The sequence below is a fragment of the Pongo pygmaeus genome, chromosome 7, assembly GCF_028885625.2.
Source record: "Pongo pygmaeus isolate AG05252 chromosome 7, NHGRI_mPonPyg2-v2.0_pri, whole genome shotgun sequence".
NCBI lineage: Eukaryota > Metazoa > Chordata > Mammalia > Primates > Hominidae > Pongo > Pongo pygmaeus.
The window spans coordinates 103,626,254-103,649,126 of NC_072380.2; the positions used below are offsets into that span (position 1 = coordinate 103,626,254).

Genomic DNA, 22,873 nt, shown 5'->3' on the forward strand with positions numbered 1-22,873 from the left:
TTTGTGATTATGTTTCTCATAATTTTTCTACTTTCTCTGAATTTTGGTTACATTAATTATCATATAAATTGCACATATAATTGTTGAATGTTGGATGAAACTTTGTGTTAGTTGAGGACCTTGTAATTCATATCTTATGTCCCTTTGTATCTCTCATGGAATTTAATATGGATTTGGAGACACCATAAGAGCTTTATAAATAATTAAGAACTGTCAGGAAGACCTCAGTTTTGAACTTTGGATGTATCACTTGAACAAGTTGTTCAGCTGCTCTAAGATTTAGTATTCCAGTATGTAAAATAGGGACAATAATACCTAGTACACAGAGTTGCTTTGAAAAACAAATGAGAGAATATAAGGTGCTCAGGGCAGAATCTAGTATAAAGGAAATGTTCAATAAATGCTATTATTGTAACCTTATTATTATCATCTATTCTCCACTAGAACATAAACTAGGATATGACATTTATAAATATCAACTCCACAAAGACAAAGATTTTTATCTGGATTTGTCTTAGTCTATTTTGTGCTGCTATAATAAAATGCTGAGACTGGATAAATTGTAATGGACAGAAATTTATTGGCTCATAGTTCTGAAGGCTGGGAAGTCCAAGTCTGAACAGCTGTCATCTGGCAAGGGCCTTCTTTCTGTCTTATAACATAGTGGTAGACAGAGAGAGAGAGAGAAGCAGAGAGAAAGAGAATGAGAAAGAGAGAGAGGAAGAAAGAGAGATAGAGAGCACCAAGGAATGCAAGAATGTGTGCAAGAGAGGGTGACCTCACTCCCTCAATAATGGCATTAGTCCATTCACAAGAGTGGAGCCCTCATAACTTAATTCTTAAAGGTCTCACCTCTTAATACTCTTATACTGACAACTAAATTTCAACATGAATTTGGAAGAAGCAAACATTCAAACCATAGCAGAGTTGTTAATTGATATATCTCCAGTGCCTGGCACATAGATAGGTGAATTAAGCATACAAAGTGCTTAATTCTAGACACTTCTAGAATTTTTTATATTTCTAGATTTTAGCTTTGCTACCTGAAGGTAAGAAGATAAGGAGGTGGAAAACATTAGCTTTGCAAGAAATCTTTCAAAAACAATTAGGTTAGACAAATTCTAGACATCTTTTTTAAGGGCAGTCTCTTACCTCACATTTTCCAAGGATGGGTACTTTGAAATTTACTTCCATATATCACTGATATCAATTATTGGATAGATACCATTTAACATCTGCAGGTACTCTATGCATAAATGCGCATATATTCTGTCTCTCTTCCACTTCTCTTATCTCCCTCACCCTCATCTATCTGGTTAAAAAACAGAAACAGAAAAAGAAAACAAACAAATCCAAAACAGCATAGGAAAAGATACCATATAGCTTAATTAACATTTTAGACTCACTCTCTATATGTAGAATATATATAGAATATATAATTGTAATATGTAACAACATAGAATATAGAATTTTGGGCCTCTGGGCATGTAGCCAGCACTTACACAATAACTGGGTAAAAGATTATTTATTTATTTTTTTGAGACAGTGTCTTGCTTCGTTGCCCAGGTTGGAGTGCAGAGGCATGTTCACAGTTCACTGCAGCCTTGACCTCCCAGTCTCAAATGATCCTCCCACTTCCGTCTTCTGAGTAGCTGGGACTACAGGCATACATCTTTCACAGATTTTTTTCTTTTAAAGTTTTTGTGGAGACAGGGTCTCATTGTATGGCTCAGGCTGGTCTTGAAACCGTGGGCTCAAGTGATCCACCCTCCTTGGTCTCTCAAGAGCTGGGACTATGGTTATGAGCCACCATGCCTGGCCTAAAAGAATATTTTAATGACATTTTGTATCCTTACATGATACATGTGGATCCATGATCATTCTCTTTTAGCTTATTGTGCATAAACTTTGGGGGAATTGCTGGGGAATGGCACTGTGCAAAGAGAAACATCATTACTGCTTTGGTATGATATCGGATGTCCAAGCCACTTCCTCCTCTAAGGGTAAATTGTGTGAGAAGGGAGTGCTGGCCTGGACCATGACTGTATGCACTGGTCTGACCAGACAACGCCTCTCAGTCTTGCTTAGAGTCAGGGATTAGTGTTGTGTGCCTTTTCCCTTGCTTGGTATTTCCACATTTTCATGTGGGCCTTAATGTTTGCTATTGCACACTTATCCTCTTGAAGCCGGTGAGCTAACTAATCCTCTCTGAAAATAACTGGATTATCTTTAAGTAGTAAATTAACCCTTTCAGAGCATGATGGCTGTATATAATCAATTTTTGAATTAATTAAACAATCACAATCTGAAAAGTGATATCATCCCACATGCATGGTGTGATGTTTACTTACATAGTTCTGTCACTTTATGGCCAAGGGATTACTTCTTTTTTTTCCTAAAATTTTGAATATAGCTAAGTAACATCTCTTCTACTAAAATATCAAAAGATAGAAATCATAAAAAGAAAGACATGCCATTTATTAGTGATCTTGAAAAAATAATTCATAGAATTTCAAAATCTAGTTTAAGAAAACAAATTCACTACTAACTTGCATTTGTATATTATTTTATTATTACTATTATCTTGCATTCATTTGACTTTTTTTACTTTTCAAAGAAGTCATTGATTTTTAGTGTGGTGCTATGAGCCTCATTTTTGTTTATAAATCCTGGATTCCATTAAATATAACTACAATGAAAATTTTAGCAGATACTAGGAGTAGGAGATGGTGTTCATCAAAATTCTTCTCCAAATCAAGCCCCCTTGTAGCCAAGATTATTTTTTCCTTCTGTGCTGAACTGGACCTGAACCGACCATTCTCATTTCCTTCCTCTAGTAATTCGGCTTTATGGGGGTTAGAAACTATGTTGGGACTCTCATCAGGATTCACACTTGACTGTCCCTCTTTCTACTTGGGTTAAAATTTGCTGAAGCAGAAAAAATTCTTTGGCCAACAATCTCGGACAAAGCCGTAAGTTGCTGATTTTTTTAAATGCACTTCATCTTATCATCTGCTTCCTTCCATATCACAGAAACTTTTGGTTTTATTCCATTTAACATTGAGACCCAGAAAACCAGAAACCACTGTTGCTGTCACTTTCTCTTCCTAACCTGGGGGTCTCAGAGTCTGAAGTAAAAATGTTAAGAAGAAACAAAGAAATGGTATATTTCATGTATATTTGCGTTTCAACACACATGCATGCCTCTGGTTCCTGTCATCCTTAGAATTCTTGACATGGCATCAAGTCCTTTCTCAATGAGCCCTCTTTTCCCTTGCTTTCCTTCGAATACTGAGATGTGTGTCCTTCTCCCTGGCTTGAACTTCCAGTGATTTCTTCATTGCCAGCCTTTACTAATGCATCCTCAGGAACCCCTCTTTCTTTGGGAATAAACTGCATACTTTCAAAATGTTCACAAAATATTCTCTCTACCTGTTTGCCTTTCTTAAAACCTGGCTCTCTCATACAAAGGCATTATCTCCTGAACATCTCTCTCAAGTGGAGGCTAATCATTCTCCCACTGCCTTTGGTAATTCGTGCATAAAACTGCTATTTGCATGCTCATTATCTGCCCTGTTCAATACTGCATCCCCATTTGCACATGCTCCTTTCAAAGTCAATATTTTTTCATGCTCATATATTTTTGTAAAATTTTAAAAGAAAGATATTTTAACATAAATTGAGAACAACGTCTCTTCCCAACTCAACCTCATTTGGGTCACACATCTTATGTCCAGTGGCATCAAAGTGGATGCAATATGTTTACAATCTGGCTAAGAAAAAGTTGCCACAAAATACTGACATTGATGGACATAAAATAGAACTCATAATATGGCCCTATAACCAGAACATTGTCAATAACCTTGTTAATGTCTGCAATTCAAATATTTATGTTTCTGTATAAGAAAACTTAAAATTCCCTAAAACTTTACAGCTATCAAGAATTTTAATGGAGGCTTTTTCAATTTTACAGTTTAAACTTCACATATTATTAACTTGGTACAAAGCTAAAATAAAATATTTTAATGTATCAATATTAAAAAACAAACTTAAATAAACAATGCTATCTTAGGCTTATTCCCCCCCAAATTAGTGACTGAGTCAGGATTTATGTGCTACTACCATATATCATTAGGGAATGTAAACCAAGAGGGCAGGAGCTAGAGACTAGGAGGTAGAGATGAGAGGATGCTTGTTACAGAGCGGACTACCTTCAAGAGTGGCTGACTGCCATATCATTGGGACCATGCCCCCTGCAAAGCTATCAATGTCACTTCTAGACCATCTTTCAGTGGCAGGGGGAGGGGGGAAGTGGAAATATTTATTCTCTAGCTCACTCTCTTATTGGTCAAAGTTTTATTCCTTGGGTGCTCCTCTGAGTTGGCATGTATGAGTCTGGGCATTAACAGAATCCCAGAGCAGGTGTCAACAGGGAAGCCCCACGGCTCTAGAAAAAAAAAAGGACCTGTCAAATTGCATCACAGGAAGTCAGACAGAGCTCTTGCAGAGCGACAAGAGACAGGTGAGGCCAAGAACATCTGAATTGATACATAAGAGATATCTGACATACAAGAGGAAAGCCAAAATTATCTTTCTATTCTCTGTATAGAAAATATTATACAAATCATTGTCATATGTAGTAGTGTTCAAAGACTATACAGCCTAAAATCATAATATATAGAAGTATATACTATATATGTATACAGAGGTATCATAGAGTAAAAGTATTATAGAAGTATATCATGAAATTAATGCAAAGACGTTATTTTTTTCTGGATCATGGAATTTGTCAGCTTCTTACAATTTATAATTTGGTGTGATTTCCCATTCTAAATAAATATTTGCCTTTTTTTAATTAACAAAAATTATATATGCTTATGAAGTACAACATGATGTTTTGATATATGTATGCATTATGAAATGGCTAAATCAAGCTAATTAACATATGCATTACCTCACACTTTTTTTGTTGTAAGAACACTTAAAATCTATTCTTTTAGCTATTTTCAAGTGTGCAATATATTGTTATTAACTATAGTCATCATAGTGTAAAATAGGTCTTTTGAACTTATTTGTCCTAACTGAAATTTTTTGCCTTTTGACCAACATATCTCCAATTCTCCTCCAAATCCCAACCCCCCTCAGCTTCTGGTAACTATCATTTCACTCTTTCTATTAGTTAAGCTTCTTTAGATTCCCTACGCAAGTAAGATTAGGTAGTAATTGTCTTTCTGTGCCTAGCTTATTTCATTTAATATGTCCTTCAAATTCATCTACAGTGTCACAAATGATAGGATCCCCTTATTTTAAGACTGAACAGTATTTCATTGTGTGTGTGTATATATATATATATATATATATATATCTATATCTCACATTTAAAAAAATCCATTTATCCTTTGATGGACACTTAGGTTGATTCCCTATCTCAGCTATTGTGAATAGTGCTGCAATGAATGTGGGAGTGCAGGTATCTTTTTGATATACTGATTTCATTTTCTTTGGATATATGCCCAGTAGTAGAATTGCTGAATCATATAGAAGTTCTATTTTTAATTTTTTGAGGAACCTCCGTACTGTTTTCCGTAATGACTATACTAATTTACATGACCACCAACAGTATACGTGGCTTTCCTTTTCTTCATATCCTCATCAACACTTATCTTTTGTCTTTTTCGTAATAGTCATTCTAACTGAGGTGAGGCTATATCACATTGTGGTTTTAATTTGTATTTCCCTAATGATTAGTGTTGTTGTGTATTTTATTTTATTTTATTTTTTTTGAGACGGAGTCTTGCTGTTGCCCAGGCTGGACTGCAGTGGCGTGGTCTCGGCTCACTGCAAGCTCTGCCTCCCGGGTTCACACCATTTTCCTGCCTCAGCCTCCCTAGTAGCTGGGACTACAGGCGTCCACCACTACGCCCGGCTATTTTTTTGTATTTTTGGTAGAGACAGAGTTTCACCGTGTTAGCCAGGATGGTCTCCATCTCCTGACCTCGTGTCCGCCCACCTCGGCCTCCCAAAGTGCTGGAATTACAGGTGTGAGCCACCGCGCCTGGCCGTGTGTTTTTTATTTTAATATACCTATTGGTCTTTTGTATGTCTTCTCCTGAGAAACTTCTATTCATGTCCTTTGCCAATTTAAAAAAATCAGATTACTTATTTTCTTGCTCTTGAGTTGTTTGAGTTCCTTACATATTTTGGATATTAACTTCTCATTGGATGTATGGTTGGCAAATATTTTATCCCCATTCTGTAGGTTGTCTCTTCACTCTTTTCCTTTGCTGTGCAGAAGCTTTTTAGTTTGATGTAATCTCATTAGTCTATTTTTTCTTTTGTTGCCTATGATTTTTGGCATCATATAAAAAATAAATTAGTGCCCAGACCAATGTCATGGAGCTTTTCTACAATATTTTCTTCCAGTTGTTTTATAGTTTCACCTTTTATGTGGAAGGTAACTAATTCTATGTGCAATTTTATCTTTCCTGTGGGAAGCCTCCCAACATATGTAAGATTTAGGACTTGCAAAACCTGCATCTGCCCCTTGGCTCAAGTTTCCCGTATCTCAAAACTTGTAAGAAAACAAACTCAACTTTTCTTGATCTCATGTCCCCATTTAGCACCAAGCCTTTCTCTCCTCTTCTGAATGGTACTTTTCAAAGATGAATTCATATTGTCTGCCTCTTCTCCTTCCACCAAGATCCATTTGCTCCTCCTTGTTCCCCACATCCTCTATCCCCCAGGAAGCACTCTTTCCAAGGCCACCAGTGGTCTCTCTCTTGTCAAAGTCAAAAGGACATTTCTATTATTTGCCAGGAGTGCCATTTCAGTGGAATTACCACAGATTCTTGGCCATGGCTTCCTTTATGCTCTTTCCCCCTACTTTTTTTTCTCTGCATCTGGCAATTCTCATTGGTTTATTTTTCCTTCTTTTCATCTGATCAGTCTCTTCACATGACTAATTCAGTACTTTGGATCCAGTCAGCCACCTTTGGCCCTGTGGTGTATTCCAAAAGAAAGTGTTCTGTGCTCAAACCTCAGGCAGTGAAACTGATTAGTTTTTAAAATATGTATGTGTAACACCTGTTTATATATGATGAGCTATATTTCTTTGGGAAATTCTGTCCCTTTCTTCACTGCCACAACCTGGATATCTGTGGTAGTTTCCTAACTGCTCTTTCTGTCAATCTTGTTTTTCTTCCGTGTAACTTCTGTAGTTATCACCTAAAAGTAAACCTCATCACAATTTCTCCCATTAGAAACAAATTTCCTAATGGCTTCCTTAAAATTCAGGATAATGTTCATATTGCTTTAAAAAGTCTTAATCAAAAATATTTAAATTGCATAGGTTTTATGAACTCATTGTACAAAGTGATAAAGATTCAAAGATAGATTAAAAAAAACACCAGTAGCCCTCTCTTTGGATTTTTACATAGGAGTATCATACAAAACATAAGTCTGAGACTTGTTTTTCATGTGTAACCACGTAAAATGGACATGTCTCCCAGTTAATGGGTGTAGTTCTTAGTCTCTTAAAGAGCTGTATAATATTCCATAGTACAATTGTGCAGAAGTGTGTCTAATGATCTTTATATTGATACAGGCATTGAAATTACAGTCGGCCCTCCATATCCATAAGCATCAAAGCCCCGGAATATGGAGGGCTGGCTATACTATGCCATTTTCTACAAATGACTTGAAAATCTGCAGATTTTGGTATCCCGGTGTGTCCTGGAACCAATTGCCAGCAAATACAAAAGTCTGCCTGTATTTTCATGTTCAACCAGTACATAAAGTATTTTAAATTCACAATATTAGGTATGTATTCTTATAGGACGTGAAACAGTTTCCCAAGCCACTGGATCAAGGTATATATGTATGTGGAGGTGTTTCTTACCCACATCTTTTCTTTCTTCTTCTGGTACCTTGGAGAATCATCTCCCTCCCACTCTCGGGCCATTGGTTCCTATAAGCCAACATTATCTGCCATGAGGGATAGGAAGTGACTCTGGCCTAAATAGAGACTGCATCTCTCTGGCCACAATGATAGTAGTATTTTGCTTTTCAGAATATTAAGCATACCTTTTCAGCTGTTTATTGATGTTTTACATTGGAAAGTTGTACATCTTTTGTTGGTATTCGCTAGCTGATATCTCTTTGGGAGTTCTTATTTTTTTAGTCACACTTATTGAGGTAAAACTTGCACATGATTACTTTTTTTAGCTTCTCAGCTATCTGAGGCCATCATTTTTCATTCAGGTGTACTCACTGTTAGATTCAGTTTGATCTCCTCCATTTGGTTATTTTGAGAACCAAAATAGAACTAACTACTTAAGTTAGTTCTAATCAGGGTATGTGTTCTCTCAGCACCTACATCAACCTGGCAATTAGGCTCTCTCAAGCAGTTATGAACGAGAAGCTGTTCAAGGGAAGGCAGATTCTGTCTTTGTGGGCAGGGGCCAATCAGCTGAGGTTTGAGAAGACATTTCTAGGATTGAGTAGAAGGCTTCTCTGACTACGGAATTTCTACGTGTTGCTGCAGTTCTTCTCTAGAGCCACAGGATGGAACGACCCCTCCCAGGCGACAGCAAGCCGATGAGACAGCAGTTCTCTGAGGAAACTTCTATGCTTCTGCTGGCCAAAATCCTCCTCCTTTCTCCCTAATCAATGGCAAAATCCTAGTTTTTGCTCAGCTTGAGGAGGTGCAAGCTCTTTTCTCTGTCATTAGGTCTGTTGGATTTCCTCTGGCACCAAAGAGAATGCAGCTAAGCACTTGTGATTGTGGCATCAGCTTTGACTTCAGATGCTCCTTTCTGGCCCTGCCAACTCTAACCTGACTGTTATATTACAACACAGAGGAAGTTGAGGGAAACAGAAGGTCTTGTAGGTTCCAGATCCTGTCACCCTGAATCTCAGGTAAGTTCTTATGACTTAATACTGAAGACTCTTTACCATCTAATTTCATCACCTGGCACTTTGTCACATGCGTCCCTTTTGCTGAGCATACCAAATGGCTTTATATCCCAGGTGAGCTGAGCAAACATTTTCAGAACGCTGTGCCTTTGAACACATTTCTTCTACCTAAATTTATCTCCTCCTCAGGCATCTACTCTTCATGCTTTTTTGTTCATCTGTTACTCCTCATTCAGCACTCAGCATAAGCATTGCTCCTTTTTGTAAGACTAATTGGGATCCAGTCATTCATTCCCCTTTTATTGTTTAGTTATTTTTAGTAGCAAAAAATTTAAAAAAATCATTCATGTTTCCATGAAACCATATAAATGTGAGCTAAAAACATTCTAGAACTTTTGTGTAAGGAAAACTCAACTTTAGGAAGAAGGATATCTGACTCAAGATTTTTATCTTTCCACTCTCCTAGTGTTAAGGGATTCAAGATATTTCCACCACCTTTTTCAGAGTCAGAGAATATATGAGATAAACTTAAAAATACAGAAAGAGAAGGGGAGAAGTCCAGGAGGGGAGAGAGGGAGGAAGCGAAAGATGGGGAAGGGAGAGAGGGATAGGGAGAAGGAGAACAGAATTTGTACGACACCCTCACGTTTCCTGAGGTAGCTATTCCTATTTTCTAATTGTTACCGAGAAAAGTGCCTCAGGTTCACTTTCTTTCCCATTCGTCTTGTTCTAAAAGATGCCCTTTCATTTTCATTGAAAAGGCTACTCATCAGGACCTTAACTGGGTGATCAAAGAATGTAGCACAGGATTGAATCTTTCATTTCTTTTCTTTCGGTCTTCTTGTTGATATTTTCTCCAAATTCATAACTCTTACTCTTTCTCTTATGGAAATTATTGGTACTTAGCCTTTATTCTTCGGGATGAGAACTTTAAAGTGCTTCTCTCCTTAGCCATTCTAGGCTTCAGTTTTTAAATGCAAGCAAAAATAACCCTGAAGTTCAATATTCACGACATCACTCTGCCATCTCCATTCCCACCTCTCAGGTATTTATAAGAAATACTTAAGCTTTTGTCATTGGCTGGCTTTTATTCATATGAAATATCTTTACTGAGGGGGTGTTATTTGGATAATACTATAAATTATCGAGTGGTAAGACTTATTAGGACAATAATTTTGGCTTTGCTTTTAAAATAAATTTCTCAAATCCTAGAGTTCCTTTTCTACCATTGCCAAATGCAGTAATCCAACTGTGAGCCCAATATTTAGAACTAACTGAAAAGCATTGCTTGGTTTGGGTTTGGCAACTTAAAAAAAATGAATACAGTACTTTAACATGATTTTGAGAAATATATGTATATATGTATATAGATAGATACATATAGATAGAAACTAGCCAAACTAAAAGTTTTCCATTTTTGTAGAAGATATTTAGTTTTCTATTTTTGTAGAAGATAGCGGAAATTTATAATTGTTTTTCTGAGTGATAGTTTCTCTTTCATTGGTCACAAATAAGGTGGGTTAGATCATCTGGGAAGAGGCACTGTGTTCTTATTCCCCAAAAATGTGGTGAATACCCTAACAGCAACTCTGGTTAGAAGCAGGCTGGGAGTAGAGGCCAGGAGCCTTTAGGGTTTTACTTGAGCTAGTCAGCCTAGTCAGTCATCTTGATATTTTGCAAATATTTTCTTTCTTGTGCACCAGAAATTGGAGAGACTAATGAGACAATCAAATTGTGTTTCTTTTTGTGGAAACTTAATTCTACAAAGCTTTAAAAGACTAACCACGGTTCCAAATATGATTGGCCTATCTTTATTCACATTTGTTTTTAGACATTAAACAGACTTCATCTCCTTAAAGTTATAGATATTGAGTCCTGAGAATATTGCCTTGAGAATCCTGTGAACACAATTTCTAGTGTTGGTACCACGTATAGCAGAGATTGGATGCAACTTTAACTCTTACATCTGAGTATTAAGCAAGCAGTTCCTTAAAAGACTATCTTTACATTCAGCAACATAACCTCATAACCTTCTTTAGAAACTAAATTTCATTGGTGCTACTTTTATGATTCCTAATACAAAATTTAAATGATATTATAGAGATTCAGAGATTATGAATTAGAAGTACAAAGATTGTAATATTATTTAATATTTGTTAAGCACAAGTGATTTGATCCTGTGCAGAAAGTGAGGTTGAACTCTCCAGCATCAAATGACCTCTTACTTTCTGTCTCCCTCTAAAAATTGTCACCTGAATTAGTTGTGTAGGGTGACCATAATAAAGTACCACAAACAGGGTGGCTTACACCACAGGAACTTATTCTTGAGGCTAGAAGCCCAAAATTAAGGTGACAGGTTGGTTTCTTCCAAAGGCCATGAGGGGAGAATCTGTTCCATACTTCTTCTCTAGCTTCTGGTGGTTTGCTGGCAAGCTTTGACATTCTTTTGCATCTGTGAAAAGCACCTCAATCTTCACATGATGTTCACACGCCTTCATTTTCACGTGGTGTTCACACGACTTCCTTGTCACGTGGTGTTCACAAGCCTTCATCATCATGTGGCATTCACACGCTTTCATCTTCACATGGCATTCACATGACTTCATTGTCACATGGTGTTCACATGCCTTCATTGTCATGTGGCATTCACATGCCTTCATCTTCATGTGGCATTCACATACCTTCATCATCACATGTGTTTTCACATGCCTTCATCTTCACATGGCGTTCACATGCCTTCATTGTCACGTGATGTTCTTCCTGTGTGCTTCCATGTCTCTTCACATGGTCTTCTCTTATAAGGACACCAGTCATGTTGCATTAGGGTCCTACCCTATTCCACGATCAGCTCATCTTAACTACTTATGTAAGATATGACCTTTTTCTAAATAAGATCACATTCTGAGGTACTGAGGGTTAGAAGTTCAACATATAAATTTTAGGGGAACACAATTCAACCCATAACAGCACTCAGAGGTGCTTTATGAAGATGATAGACATTTCTGGGGCAGTAAATTCTACTGTAATAGCTGCTCCTTTGAGTTGTGTTAGCTGTAGTTTTCTGGGTCATATTTGAAGTTCCATAACGAACGGCTATAGTCTATAAAATATTGTTGGTCTTGTATTCATATCTGAGGGGAACAAAACTAGTGCTTCTAAGTCCTAGCTGTCTGATCTTACAATAAAAAGGTAAGGCTGCTAGGCCAACAAAACATAGAGTATCTAACAGAGGGGTTTTCTATGTGTAATTGTAGCACCAATTTCTAACTTCGGATACATTACTCAATTTCTAAACTCCATATGTGTGTCTTTGGTTTTCTGAATACTTGCTATAATGTCATGTAAATCTAAATAAACTAATTGGAAACTGAAATAAAAATCTGAATCTTAATATATAAATCTTCTCTGTGATAAATAGTTCACTTTCTCATCACTAGTGATTGAGTCACTTTCTAGTGATCTCAGCCAAAAGATTATAAGAGGAGCAGGCCAGAGATTGAGCTACTTACCTGCTTTCATGGCCCTTCTTGGTCTGGGGTCAGGCACTGTGCCTAGGGAAGCCGACTGGCACAGCGTGGGTTGGAGGGACAAGGCATACTGGTGACAAATGTTCAGTTTCACACTAAGGGCTTCTCGAAAGGTTGGTAGCGTTCACAAACCCTGATACTACTGGTGATTTTGATATGGGAATCTAGAATCTCTTCTCGTATAACCATTATCATACTTACAAAGCATGTTTTCTTAAAAATTACATGTTTCAAAGTCTTCTCGTGACCATTCTTTTGTGGCTGTATCAGCCTTACATTACCATTAAATAATTGTCCTTCTAAAAATAATCAGCCATCTAAAGATTTCATCCATCCTCTCAGCCATCCTCTTTTGAGACCCATTAGCCGAACACTGTGTCTATTCCTTGATACTTTTGTTTTTGTTGCTTTTGCTCTTATCTAAATTAGATTAAGTTACATAAGTATCTGTCAGCATTTGCAATATTTTTTCCCCAAAATAATAGCATTAGAGAGTTGTAATTTTGCCCTTATTTGAATTGAAAGCCATGTTTTATTACAGAGAAAGTAGAGATAATTCTGCTAATTTGTTAGCGACTTATTAAGATATTCACTATTTTGGGGGAACTTAACATATTTTAGCTTGTGTGAATGTGTGTGTATGTGTGTGCACATGTGCATGTATGAGAGAGACTATGTAACCAGTTTATATTATGAACCAGAATAATAAATGAATCAGAAAAAGGAAACTTTATCCAGCTGTCTCTCCTTTTATTGAGGTACGTGTGTGGGGGCTGGTCTTGGGCCTTGTAGTTCTTATTTGTGGAAAGGATACTTGATGTTTTACAGTACTGTATATCTGAATTAGTTCATTCCTCCTGTGTTTTGGCCATTGTTCATTGCCACATTAACAGAGAAATGGCTTTCCATTGAGGGCGAATGATATTGTTGTTTAAAGTAAAAGTTCAATATCAGTGTAATATGAGATAAAGGAAATGTCTACATGATTTCTGGTCTTGGAGGTTGTTCTAGTAGAATCTCCTGACATGATATTTTGTATTTAATTTACAAGTCTAGAGACCGTTGAAAAATTAAATATATTTTACTTGATTATTCCCACTTTAATTTGATAGGAACATGAGATCTGGGAAAATCCAGTTTTTAAACTAGGTTTGTTATAGATTTTATTTGGGATAAACACAGAGAGAGATGACTGTTATTGTAATAAGGCAGACAGATAAGCAGAAGGTAGCTATTCACGCTATTCACATGGTAAGATAAGAGGATCCAGCTGCTTCCAGCTTTATGTTACATTTGCCTGTTGCAAGCAGAGCAGCCAAATGGGTCTACCTCTGAACAATTTTGATCCTGTCAGTATTGACCACATTTATCAGAATGTTGTGTCCATATGATTAATCCAGGAGCTTTTGCTAAATATGCCTTTCTTCCCCACCACTAATTTAGTCAATCTGTGTGATCTTACAAAGTGTGGGCTACATTTTTTTCTTACTCAGGGACACTCTGCATTTCTGTCTCTTAATAGTTAACGTTTATCAGGTAACTTATTCTGAAAAGTGGATGAGAAAAAGTTGTTTTCTAGCTTTTCACATGGCTGATGTAAACAGTATATTTTACAAAGTTGCTTACACTAAAAATGCCAAAAGGCACTTCTTGGTAGAGGTGGGGAAATATTTAGCCTGCCAATACTAACAAAGCTTCAAGACCTGCCCCTTAACACCATTCTTTCTACCTCTCACCATGCCTTTATGAAATTCTAGAACAGCCTCTGCCACTGACTCTTCTATAATCACTTTTATAGTATTTTCACCAGACTGTAGGGATACATTACCAGCAAACAAGCAACCCAGATGGTTTTTAAAAAGAAGAAAGGAGTGGTCATTGGTTAACTTTTCATGTATTTTAAATGCAGCAAAAGTGGCTTCTACTGCTTGAAAAATATCTGAAAGAAAACTACAGAGCTTATTAAGAAGGGAATTTCATTTAATTTAAAAATGGTAAAAGCTCAACAGTAAAAATTATTGATATTAGAATCAGACAGCCAGGCTTTATAGTGTGAATAATTACCCGGCCTCATATTCAGAGACTCCAGAATCTAATGCCTCCTCCATTCTCAGGTCTCTTTGTAACATGTAAAGTCCTTTATGCCCAATTTAATTGAAACATTTGAATGAATTTGTCATTCCAAGGACCATCCACAATCAAGATAATTTTATGAACCCTTACTCGTAGATATTTTGGTCATGTTTAAACCACCAGTGGTCATTTAGACATGTCTAAGAAAATTTTCTATGTGCATGTATCATACCAACTATGTAGGCAGTAGTCTTTGTTTTTTTTTTTTTTCTTTCTTTTATTATTATTATTATTATTATTATACTTTAGGTTTTATGGTACATGTGCGCAATGTGCAGGTAAGTTACATATGTATACATGTGCCATGCTGGTGCAAGGAATAAAAATTAACAGTTACGAATTATTTCTTACTCCTTGAATAAGAAAAATTGATTTCTTTTTCCACTCTAAGACACTGTACCTGAAATATAAGCCAAGGTCCAGTTAGTTGGGAAGCACATGGGTTTATTCATCAGCCCTACCACTGTGACACACAGTCTCAGGCTGGCTGTGCAGCTGGTCAACCAGCCAGTGTTGAGTATGCGTCCTTTTCGTCCAGCCCTAGTTCCCATTCCATTTCAGGCTTCTCATCTGTCAGGGGTAAAGCTTCTAGTCTCACCTATCTTACAGATGCTATTGTGCACATAAACTTATACATGTGAAATGCTTCTAAAATTTTAGTGTGCCTGGAGATATTTTACAATGTTACTGTCCAACCTACCATTCAACAGGAAGACTCTCTGAACCACTGTTTTTTTGTAGACATCTCTGCAATCAAAGGAAAAAGCATTAGTCCAAAAATAATGGTTTTTGGAATTATAAAAATGAACTAAAGAGTGAATTTTCTTTTATTTAGGGCAATAATGCTAGACTCTTGTTGAGCAAGTAGAATAAAGTATGATTCGTTTTGTCTATAAGTAAACCAATACTATTCTATTGTGTAACAGACTGTGTCTTGGGGTTATAAGGTGGTTTTAATTACCCTAGTCTTCTTCACAGGATTGGCCTTTGCTGTTCTCTCATCTGTGCACCCAGTGTTTGGTTTATATGGGTCTCTGTTTCCTGCCATAATTTACGCCATATTTGGAATGGGACGTCATGTTGCCACAGGTAATAATTCCTATGTTTATGCTTCTAATGTTACTCGCAAAAGAGACTTAGTGATTATTACTGATTACATCTCCTTAGCAGTGTTAATGTCACTGCTGAAAACCACAGCAAATATTAGAGGAAGATATTTACTTTCCATGCATCAGATAGTCAATATACACTGTGGTTTATTGCTATATTACTGTATAGCCAAGGTAATTGCTAAGGATTCTTTGCATTTTTGAGTTGCAAAGATTCTACGAAAGAAGGGAAATGGGGCGTGGTAGTACACGCCTGTAGTCCCAGCTACTCGGGAGACTGAGGCAGGAGAATCGCTTGAACCCGGGAGGTGGAGGTTGCAATAAGCTGAGATTGCACCACTGCACTCCAGCCTGAGTGACAGAGCGAGACTCTGTCTCAAGAAAAAAAAAAAAAAAAAAAAAAAGAATGGAAATGTTCTGAATTTACAATGAAATGAGAGAAAGCACGAAAGCACTTGGGAGATAAGACTACATAAAATATAGCTACTCAAAAAACAGTGAAAAATATTTTACATGTATTTGATATGTGGACTAAATGATAATCTTTTAGGTTTATTCTAGGCTAGTTTATACAATGCTTTTTACTTGGTGTAACTCTTACCTTACCTACTTCTATATTACCAAAGAAAATATGAGGGGTGATTTGGTATTAGATAAACCTGGGTACCTACCTTATTTGTTGTTTGCTATTTACATGGTCTTAGGCAAAATTTTAAGCTCCATTGCTGCTTTCTTGATAGCAAAATTATCTTCCAAATTCTGATGATTATAGTGAGAACTAGAAAATTGATATACAGTGCCTAATGTAGTACTTGCTACATAGTAAGATTTAATAAAGTTAGCTATTATTATTACAAAAATGGTATCTTAGTCTTAACTATTAAGGAAATAATAAAATAATTTTAACTAAAAAATCTATAGAGACATTTCTATTTATTTGGGGATTATATGATCTCAGCCTCTAAGTAATAATATTTTGTGACTATTTCTTCAATGGTCACTTTGCATTATTGATTGTATCAGTTTTCTGTTGCTGCTGTAACAAATTACCATAAGTTTGGTGCTTAAAACAAGATAAAGGTATTATTCTACAGTTCTGGAGCTCAGAAGTCTGAAATGATATTCACAGGGCTAAAACTAAGGTGTCAGCAGGGCTGTGTTTCTTTCTTGGGGGCTCTAGGGGCAATCCATTTTCTTGACTTTTCTAGTCTCTAGAGGCTTCCTGCATTCTTTGACTCATGGGTCTTTCAACCATGCGATATGTAAACATGCAGTATTGCATCTTCAAATTCTCTTTGACTCTGATCTTTTGCCTCCATTTTCCATGTTTAAAGAACACTTGTGATTACATTGGGCACACCTGGCTAATCTAGGCTGCTCGTCTTATTTTAAGATCAGCTGCTTAGCAACTTTAATTTCATCTGCAATGTTAATTCTCTCTTACTATATAGCATAACATACTCACAGGTTCTGGGGATTAGGATGTGAACATATTTGAGAGGTCATAATTCTGCCTACCACATTGATACATATATTTTCTGTTAACATAACATTTTATTTATGTAGATTTAGCTTTTTAAGTCAATTAATTTTGTTATGCGGGAAGAACAACACTTATCAATCACTTACAACGTTTCTGCCTAAAGTGTGGCTCATGAACCAGCAGGTTCAGCATTATGTAGGAGCTTGTTAAAAGTGCAAAGCCTTTATTTCTATCTCAGGCCTACTGAATTAGAGTCAGCATTTTCATAAGATCTCTGTTTTTATTTAATCTGTAGGTAATATAGTATATATATGTATTTATATGTTTATGCATATTTGTGTATGTATATATATTTAAGTTTGAGAACCATGGATGTTCTATTTATTAGGTACTTTATTAAGAGCTTTACATATGTTATTTTATTTTGTTCTAGCATAAGACTTTTAAATAGACATTATTACCTTTACATCGCAGGTGAAAAGAAAACACTAAAATTCAGAAAGTTTCTGTGAGAGCACAGATTAAAAGTCACAGGTGCATGGATTGCAACCCAGGTGCAACCAAATCTAAAGCACAAGCTTCTAACTTTACAACTCACTGTTCAAGAATAAGCTTTTCTTTTGTATTGATGCAAAAAAGAGAAAAGCACAATAATTAATTATAAATTAGTAAAGCCTATTTTTTCAATTATCTTGCTTCCTAATTTCCTAACGATTTCTTTTCATTTTTCAAAACATTTAAATATATCCTTAGCAATAAAAAAGTTGTTTTAATACTAACCTCTAAAAGCATTTTCTCTGTTAAACCCAAGATAAAAGAAAAAGGCAAAACAAGTTTGTCCAATACACCGTAATTGCTTTAAGAAAACAAAAATACACAATTTGAACATACTTAAATATATACTTACACAAAATGTTTGATGTCCTAAGGAATCACTGTAAATATTTTACGGATATTTAACTGAATTACTTTAAAATTACCATTTACATAAGACTCTATATTTAACAAATTATTAACAGCTATCAGAATCTTATAGTCTACTTGATAAATAATATGCATTTCAAAATACACATAATTTACGGCCTTAACTGTAGTCATTCAACATTAAAGCCGGAGACTAATTCTGATTTCCCTTCTGTTAAGTCGAATGGGCTACCACACAATTAATGCTAGAGACATTTTATTTCTGCATTTGTACTTCACCAAAGACAGTCAGCTGGGCCTTCCTATTTGTTTTTTATCCCAGTATTTAGGATTCTTTGGGTCAGTAAAAAATAAATGATAGGCTGGGCTCGGTGGCTCACACCTGTAATCCCAGCACTTTGGGAGGCCGAGGCGGGCAGATCACAAGGTCAGGAAATCAAGACCATCCTGGCTAACACGGTGAAACCCCGTCTCTAGTAAAAATACAAAAAATTAGCTGGACGTGGTGGTGGGCACCTGTAGTCCCAGCTACTCGGGAGGCTGAGGCAGGGAGAATGGCGTCCAGGAGGCAGAGCTTGCAGTGAGCTGAGATGGCGCCACTGCACTCCAGCCTGGGTGAGAGTGCGAGACTCTGTCTCAAAAAAAAAAAAAAAAAAAGATAATTTTCTCTTATTTTCCAACATATATATGTCAGGGAAAATAGACTAATTATGTTTTGACCTTCCTTTAATCTTGGACATAGGGACTGAGTGTCACCAATAAGTTCCTGCAATTAATATACAGAACATACTTCTCTTTTAAATAATTTAATTTTGATGCATATGCATCCCACTTCCACAGTATTATTAAGATATTGATGTTACTTTCATGAAGAAAAATTACTTTATTTGGGATTTTGCCTTCAATTTAGGTGGCTGGAATGCAATGCTGACTTACTAAATACAATAATAAATTATGTTAGAGGCATCTTTAAAAGTAAACAATTCATAAAATCAGAGTATAAAGACATGAAACATGCTGTTTTGCTCAACAATGTGAACTTTCTTATTTTAATTTAAAATAGTTTTTTTTTTTAAAAAGGAATAAATCAGTTGATTACTTTTTGTGGCTTGCAAAGAACATATATTGGAATAAATACACAACAGTAAAAAACCTGGGTATTAATCCAGTGGAAACAGCATTGTTGTAGAGAACCAATATGAGACAATTTGTAGGATAATCTTAATTTTTCTCTAAATTAGGGACATTTATTTAAAGAGCAAAGTTTAACAATTTAGACAGGATATTGTGAAGACTAAGGCACTTTTCAGAAGAAAAATAAACAATTATTTACTGATGGATTACAATGTGATAGGACTTGAGAAAGTGTTTTTTTAAAATATGAAATCTCATTTATTCTCTATCAAAATTTTGTAATAGATATTTTATCATCATTTTACAAATAAGGAAACTGAGAGAGGTTAGGTAACTTGACCAAGATCAGAGGTTCATATTAAGTAGAACTGGGATTTGAACTTGGGTCTATTTAACTCTAGGGCTCATATTCACTTCCTATGAGACCCTGTGACCCACAGTACTGTTGAGTTATCAGGTAGAAGTAGTGGTATATAAGGGTACCACTAATAGGCTGAAAGCCTAACCAGGGTAAAACGTTGAGCAAATGAGGCAAAGATAGAGAATTCATAGGGAGGAGACAAAGACAAAAAAGAGACCTATAAATAGATAATATAGAATGTCATCCACAACAGCCACACATATTCACTGCAGTCCCACTTCTCTTGATTGGCCTTCACTATCTCAGAAACAGCAAAGCATTATCCTTGCTAAAGAGGCAGTACTCCCATGTCCACAGTGGCGTGGTGGATATGCCTGTACCCACAGCTGGCAAGTCCTCTCTCTGGAGGTGTTCTTGAAATATGACTCACATGCAGGTGAAGCTTCCTTTTGTTCCCCTAACAAAGCCTTTTAGATGGCTTTCTCTTTTACTGTTCGATTCCCTCCCATCTTCCTCCAAATCCCAGGAAAAACAGGCCTAAAATAAAAAATTAACTCATCTATATGTTTTTAAAAAATTCTGTAGTCAATTTGTTCAGTGGCTTTTGTACAAAACATTTTGCTCTGTGCTCTAGGAGATTTAAACACCAAAAGACAAACTCCTTTACTCTCAGAAGTATCTGATTTGATCTCCCAAGCATCCTGTTGTAATATACCCTTGGAAATATGTCCTATCAAGACCAGATTCTATGGTGAATATTCTCTACTTGGTATTTCCCATCCTGGGTGCTAGAATCTCATTTCTAATAATCAGTTATATTACATTAGTTTCTTGATGTACTCTTAATTTAGTACTTTATGATAAGGACAGTGGTCACGATTTATTGATGATTTATTGAGAATGACTTATCTCACTAAAAGAATGTTATTCAATCTGCTGTCTGTATTTATGTACCACCAATTCTATGGAACAGAGAAAAACATACAATGATAGACCATAACAGAGCATTCTGACTTTAGTCTTATTAATAATTATATGAATAGCTACCATTTATCAGGTGTTAACTACATGTCATCTTCTATGATATGTGCTATATTACATTATTGAAGCCTCATAACAATCCCCGTTGGGTGAGGAATGCTGTTTATAGACAAAAATATTGAGGTGACAGTTCTGGGATTTTAGGCCAGGTTTTTTGGAGGCTATAATCATCATGTTTTTCTGAATCCATAGCATGTACTGCCTTTCCTATCTAGTAAGACCAAGGATTGGCTGTGTTGAATTTCCATTGAGACCTGTTTCTGTTTGACTCATGTCTCTCTTGCCTTATGCTGCTTAGTGCATGGTTTGTGTTGGGTTGTCTCATGTTGAAAAGGCCGTTTTCATGAAGTCTCACTTATGACCAGAAGCAAAGTAAGATCTTCAAGTAATTTGAGTAAATGTTTGCACAATGCTGCAGTTTGTTTCTATAACCCACATTTGCCAACCCCTCTTTGAGAGAATCAGCATTTCCATGTTCACCTGGCTGCATTCTCAGGCATGCAGTGCCAAGATGAGAGGCTTCAGAACTCTTGACAGGAAGAGGGAGACACACTGAAAATGGTCCCACAAATGTGCAAGGCCATGGCAATTCTTGGAAAATAACACCAAGCCTTATCTAACAACAGTAGACAGAAATGGTATGTTTAATTATTTTATGGGCCACAATATGTTGTTATACAATAATAAAAATATACTCTGCTATGAGACCACAGAGGGTGGAAAGATTAAGCCTAGTCAGGAGGATCTGGGATGGATCCTTATTAGATATGGGATTTGAGCCAGACCTTGAAAAACAAATAGGATTTGCACAGGTAGTATGAAGAAGCAAGCATTTCCGGGAAATAGCTGAATTTACTGAGGTCTTCATACCTATCATCTCATTTATACTCGCCTTAAAACCTGAAATGTAGGCATTATTACTCCCATTTTATGGATGAGACCATTTATATCCAGTGTAATGTGCTTTAGGTCACATTATTGGTAAATTGAGTGGTTGAATTTAAATCCAGGCCGTAATATTATTTCCTGTACCAGGACATTCTTTATGCCAGTCTGCAGAGGGGTGGGAAAATGTCTGATCCAGGAGGGAATAGCAAATAGATGAGTGGCTGTACGTTGAATGAATAAGCATATATGGAGGTAAGTTTCCATTTCATCCATGGAGCGAGGTGAAGAGTGGAGGAGCAAGGGCACAGAGGAGGGGACAGTGTTTCTAACAGATCTGTTTGGTTTCACGATGTAGCTTCGACAGAATCCCAAATTTTTATTGAGCCTTTAAATCGAATTACTAATAGAAGATTCCCCACACCACTTGGTTTCAGGCACCTTTGCCTTGACATCCTTAATATCAGCCAACGCCGTGGAACGGATTGTCCCTCAGAACATGCAGAATCTCACCACACAGAGTAACACAAGCGTGCTGGGCTTATCCGACTTTGAAATGCAGAGGATCCGTGTTGCTGCAGCAGTTTCCTTCTTGGGAGGTGTGATTCAGGTAAGTGATACTGACACTTGAGCAGAAAGAAAGGGACACAGCGGCATAGGGAAGGCAGCTGGTGTTTTATTTTTATTCTTCTTCATGAATTTGTCTTTACAGGTGGATAAAGGCCTGATGTGTTTGATCATTATGGAAATGCTGTTTAGAGTCATTACTCTATAAATACTGGTTGAATGAATGAACTAGAATCAATAAATTGAAGTTACACAGAAACAGTTTTTGGTCTTTTAAGAAAGAACCTTCTAAAAAATGTTTCAGAAAATGGAATGAGCTTCCTTGTAAGGCAATGAGGCAATCCCTGTGTCCACACAGTGACTAGGTCGTCACTGTAAGGGAATGTTATAGGAAAAATTCCTGCAATAGGAAGGAGATGTGACCAGATCTCTAGTGTCCTTCCCAGTTTTCAGATTGTATGATGTTATTTTTTACATCAGTAACAAATGGTGCTTAGTTTATGCCATAGGTTTGCTGATCTGAGGTCACTGGACTCAGATCTGTACCACCAGCATCGTGTTGCTGCCAAGATTGCTACAGTCTTTTTCTTCAAAATATCAGAATATGTAATTTGATGTTTCTAATCAGTCGTCAAAATTAGAAAGCTCAGAGGTGACTATAAAATAAATGTAGACAGGCACTGAATATTACACATGGAATTGCCTGTTTGGTAGCCATTTTTGCTTACTCTCTCATGGTCAACTGACTTATGTGTGCATAAACTTCTTGGGTGGCTGTGTTTTGGGTTGGGAGGCT

The 22,873-nt window shown here is 36.5% G+C and overlaps 1 protein-coding gene across 2 annotated transcripts in view; it reads left to right on the top strand.

The window, feature by feature from the left end:
• Positions 1-22,873, top strand: part of SLC26A7 (solute carrier family 26 member 7) — a 152,955-nt gene that overhangs the window by 24,506 nt on the left and 105,576 nt on the right. For both annotated transcript variants that reach the window (XM_054499128.2, XM_054499127.2), the window contains exons 3-4: positions 15,552-15,662; positions 21,948-22,120. In XM_054499128.2, coding sequence (XP_054355103.2) covers positions 15,552-15,662; positions 21,948-22,120 — 284 coding nt within the window. The remainder of the gene's footprint in view (positions 1-15,551; positions 15,663-21,947; positions 22,121-22,873) is intronic.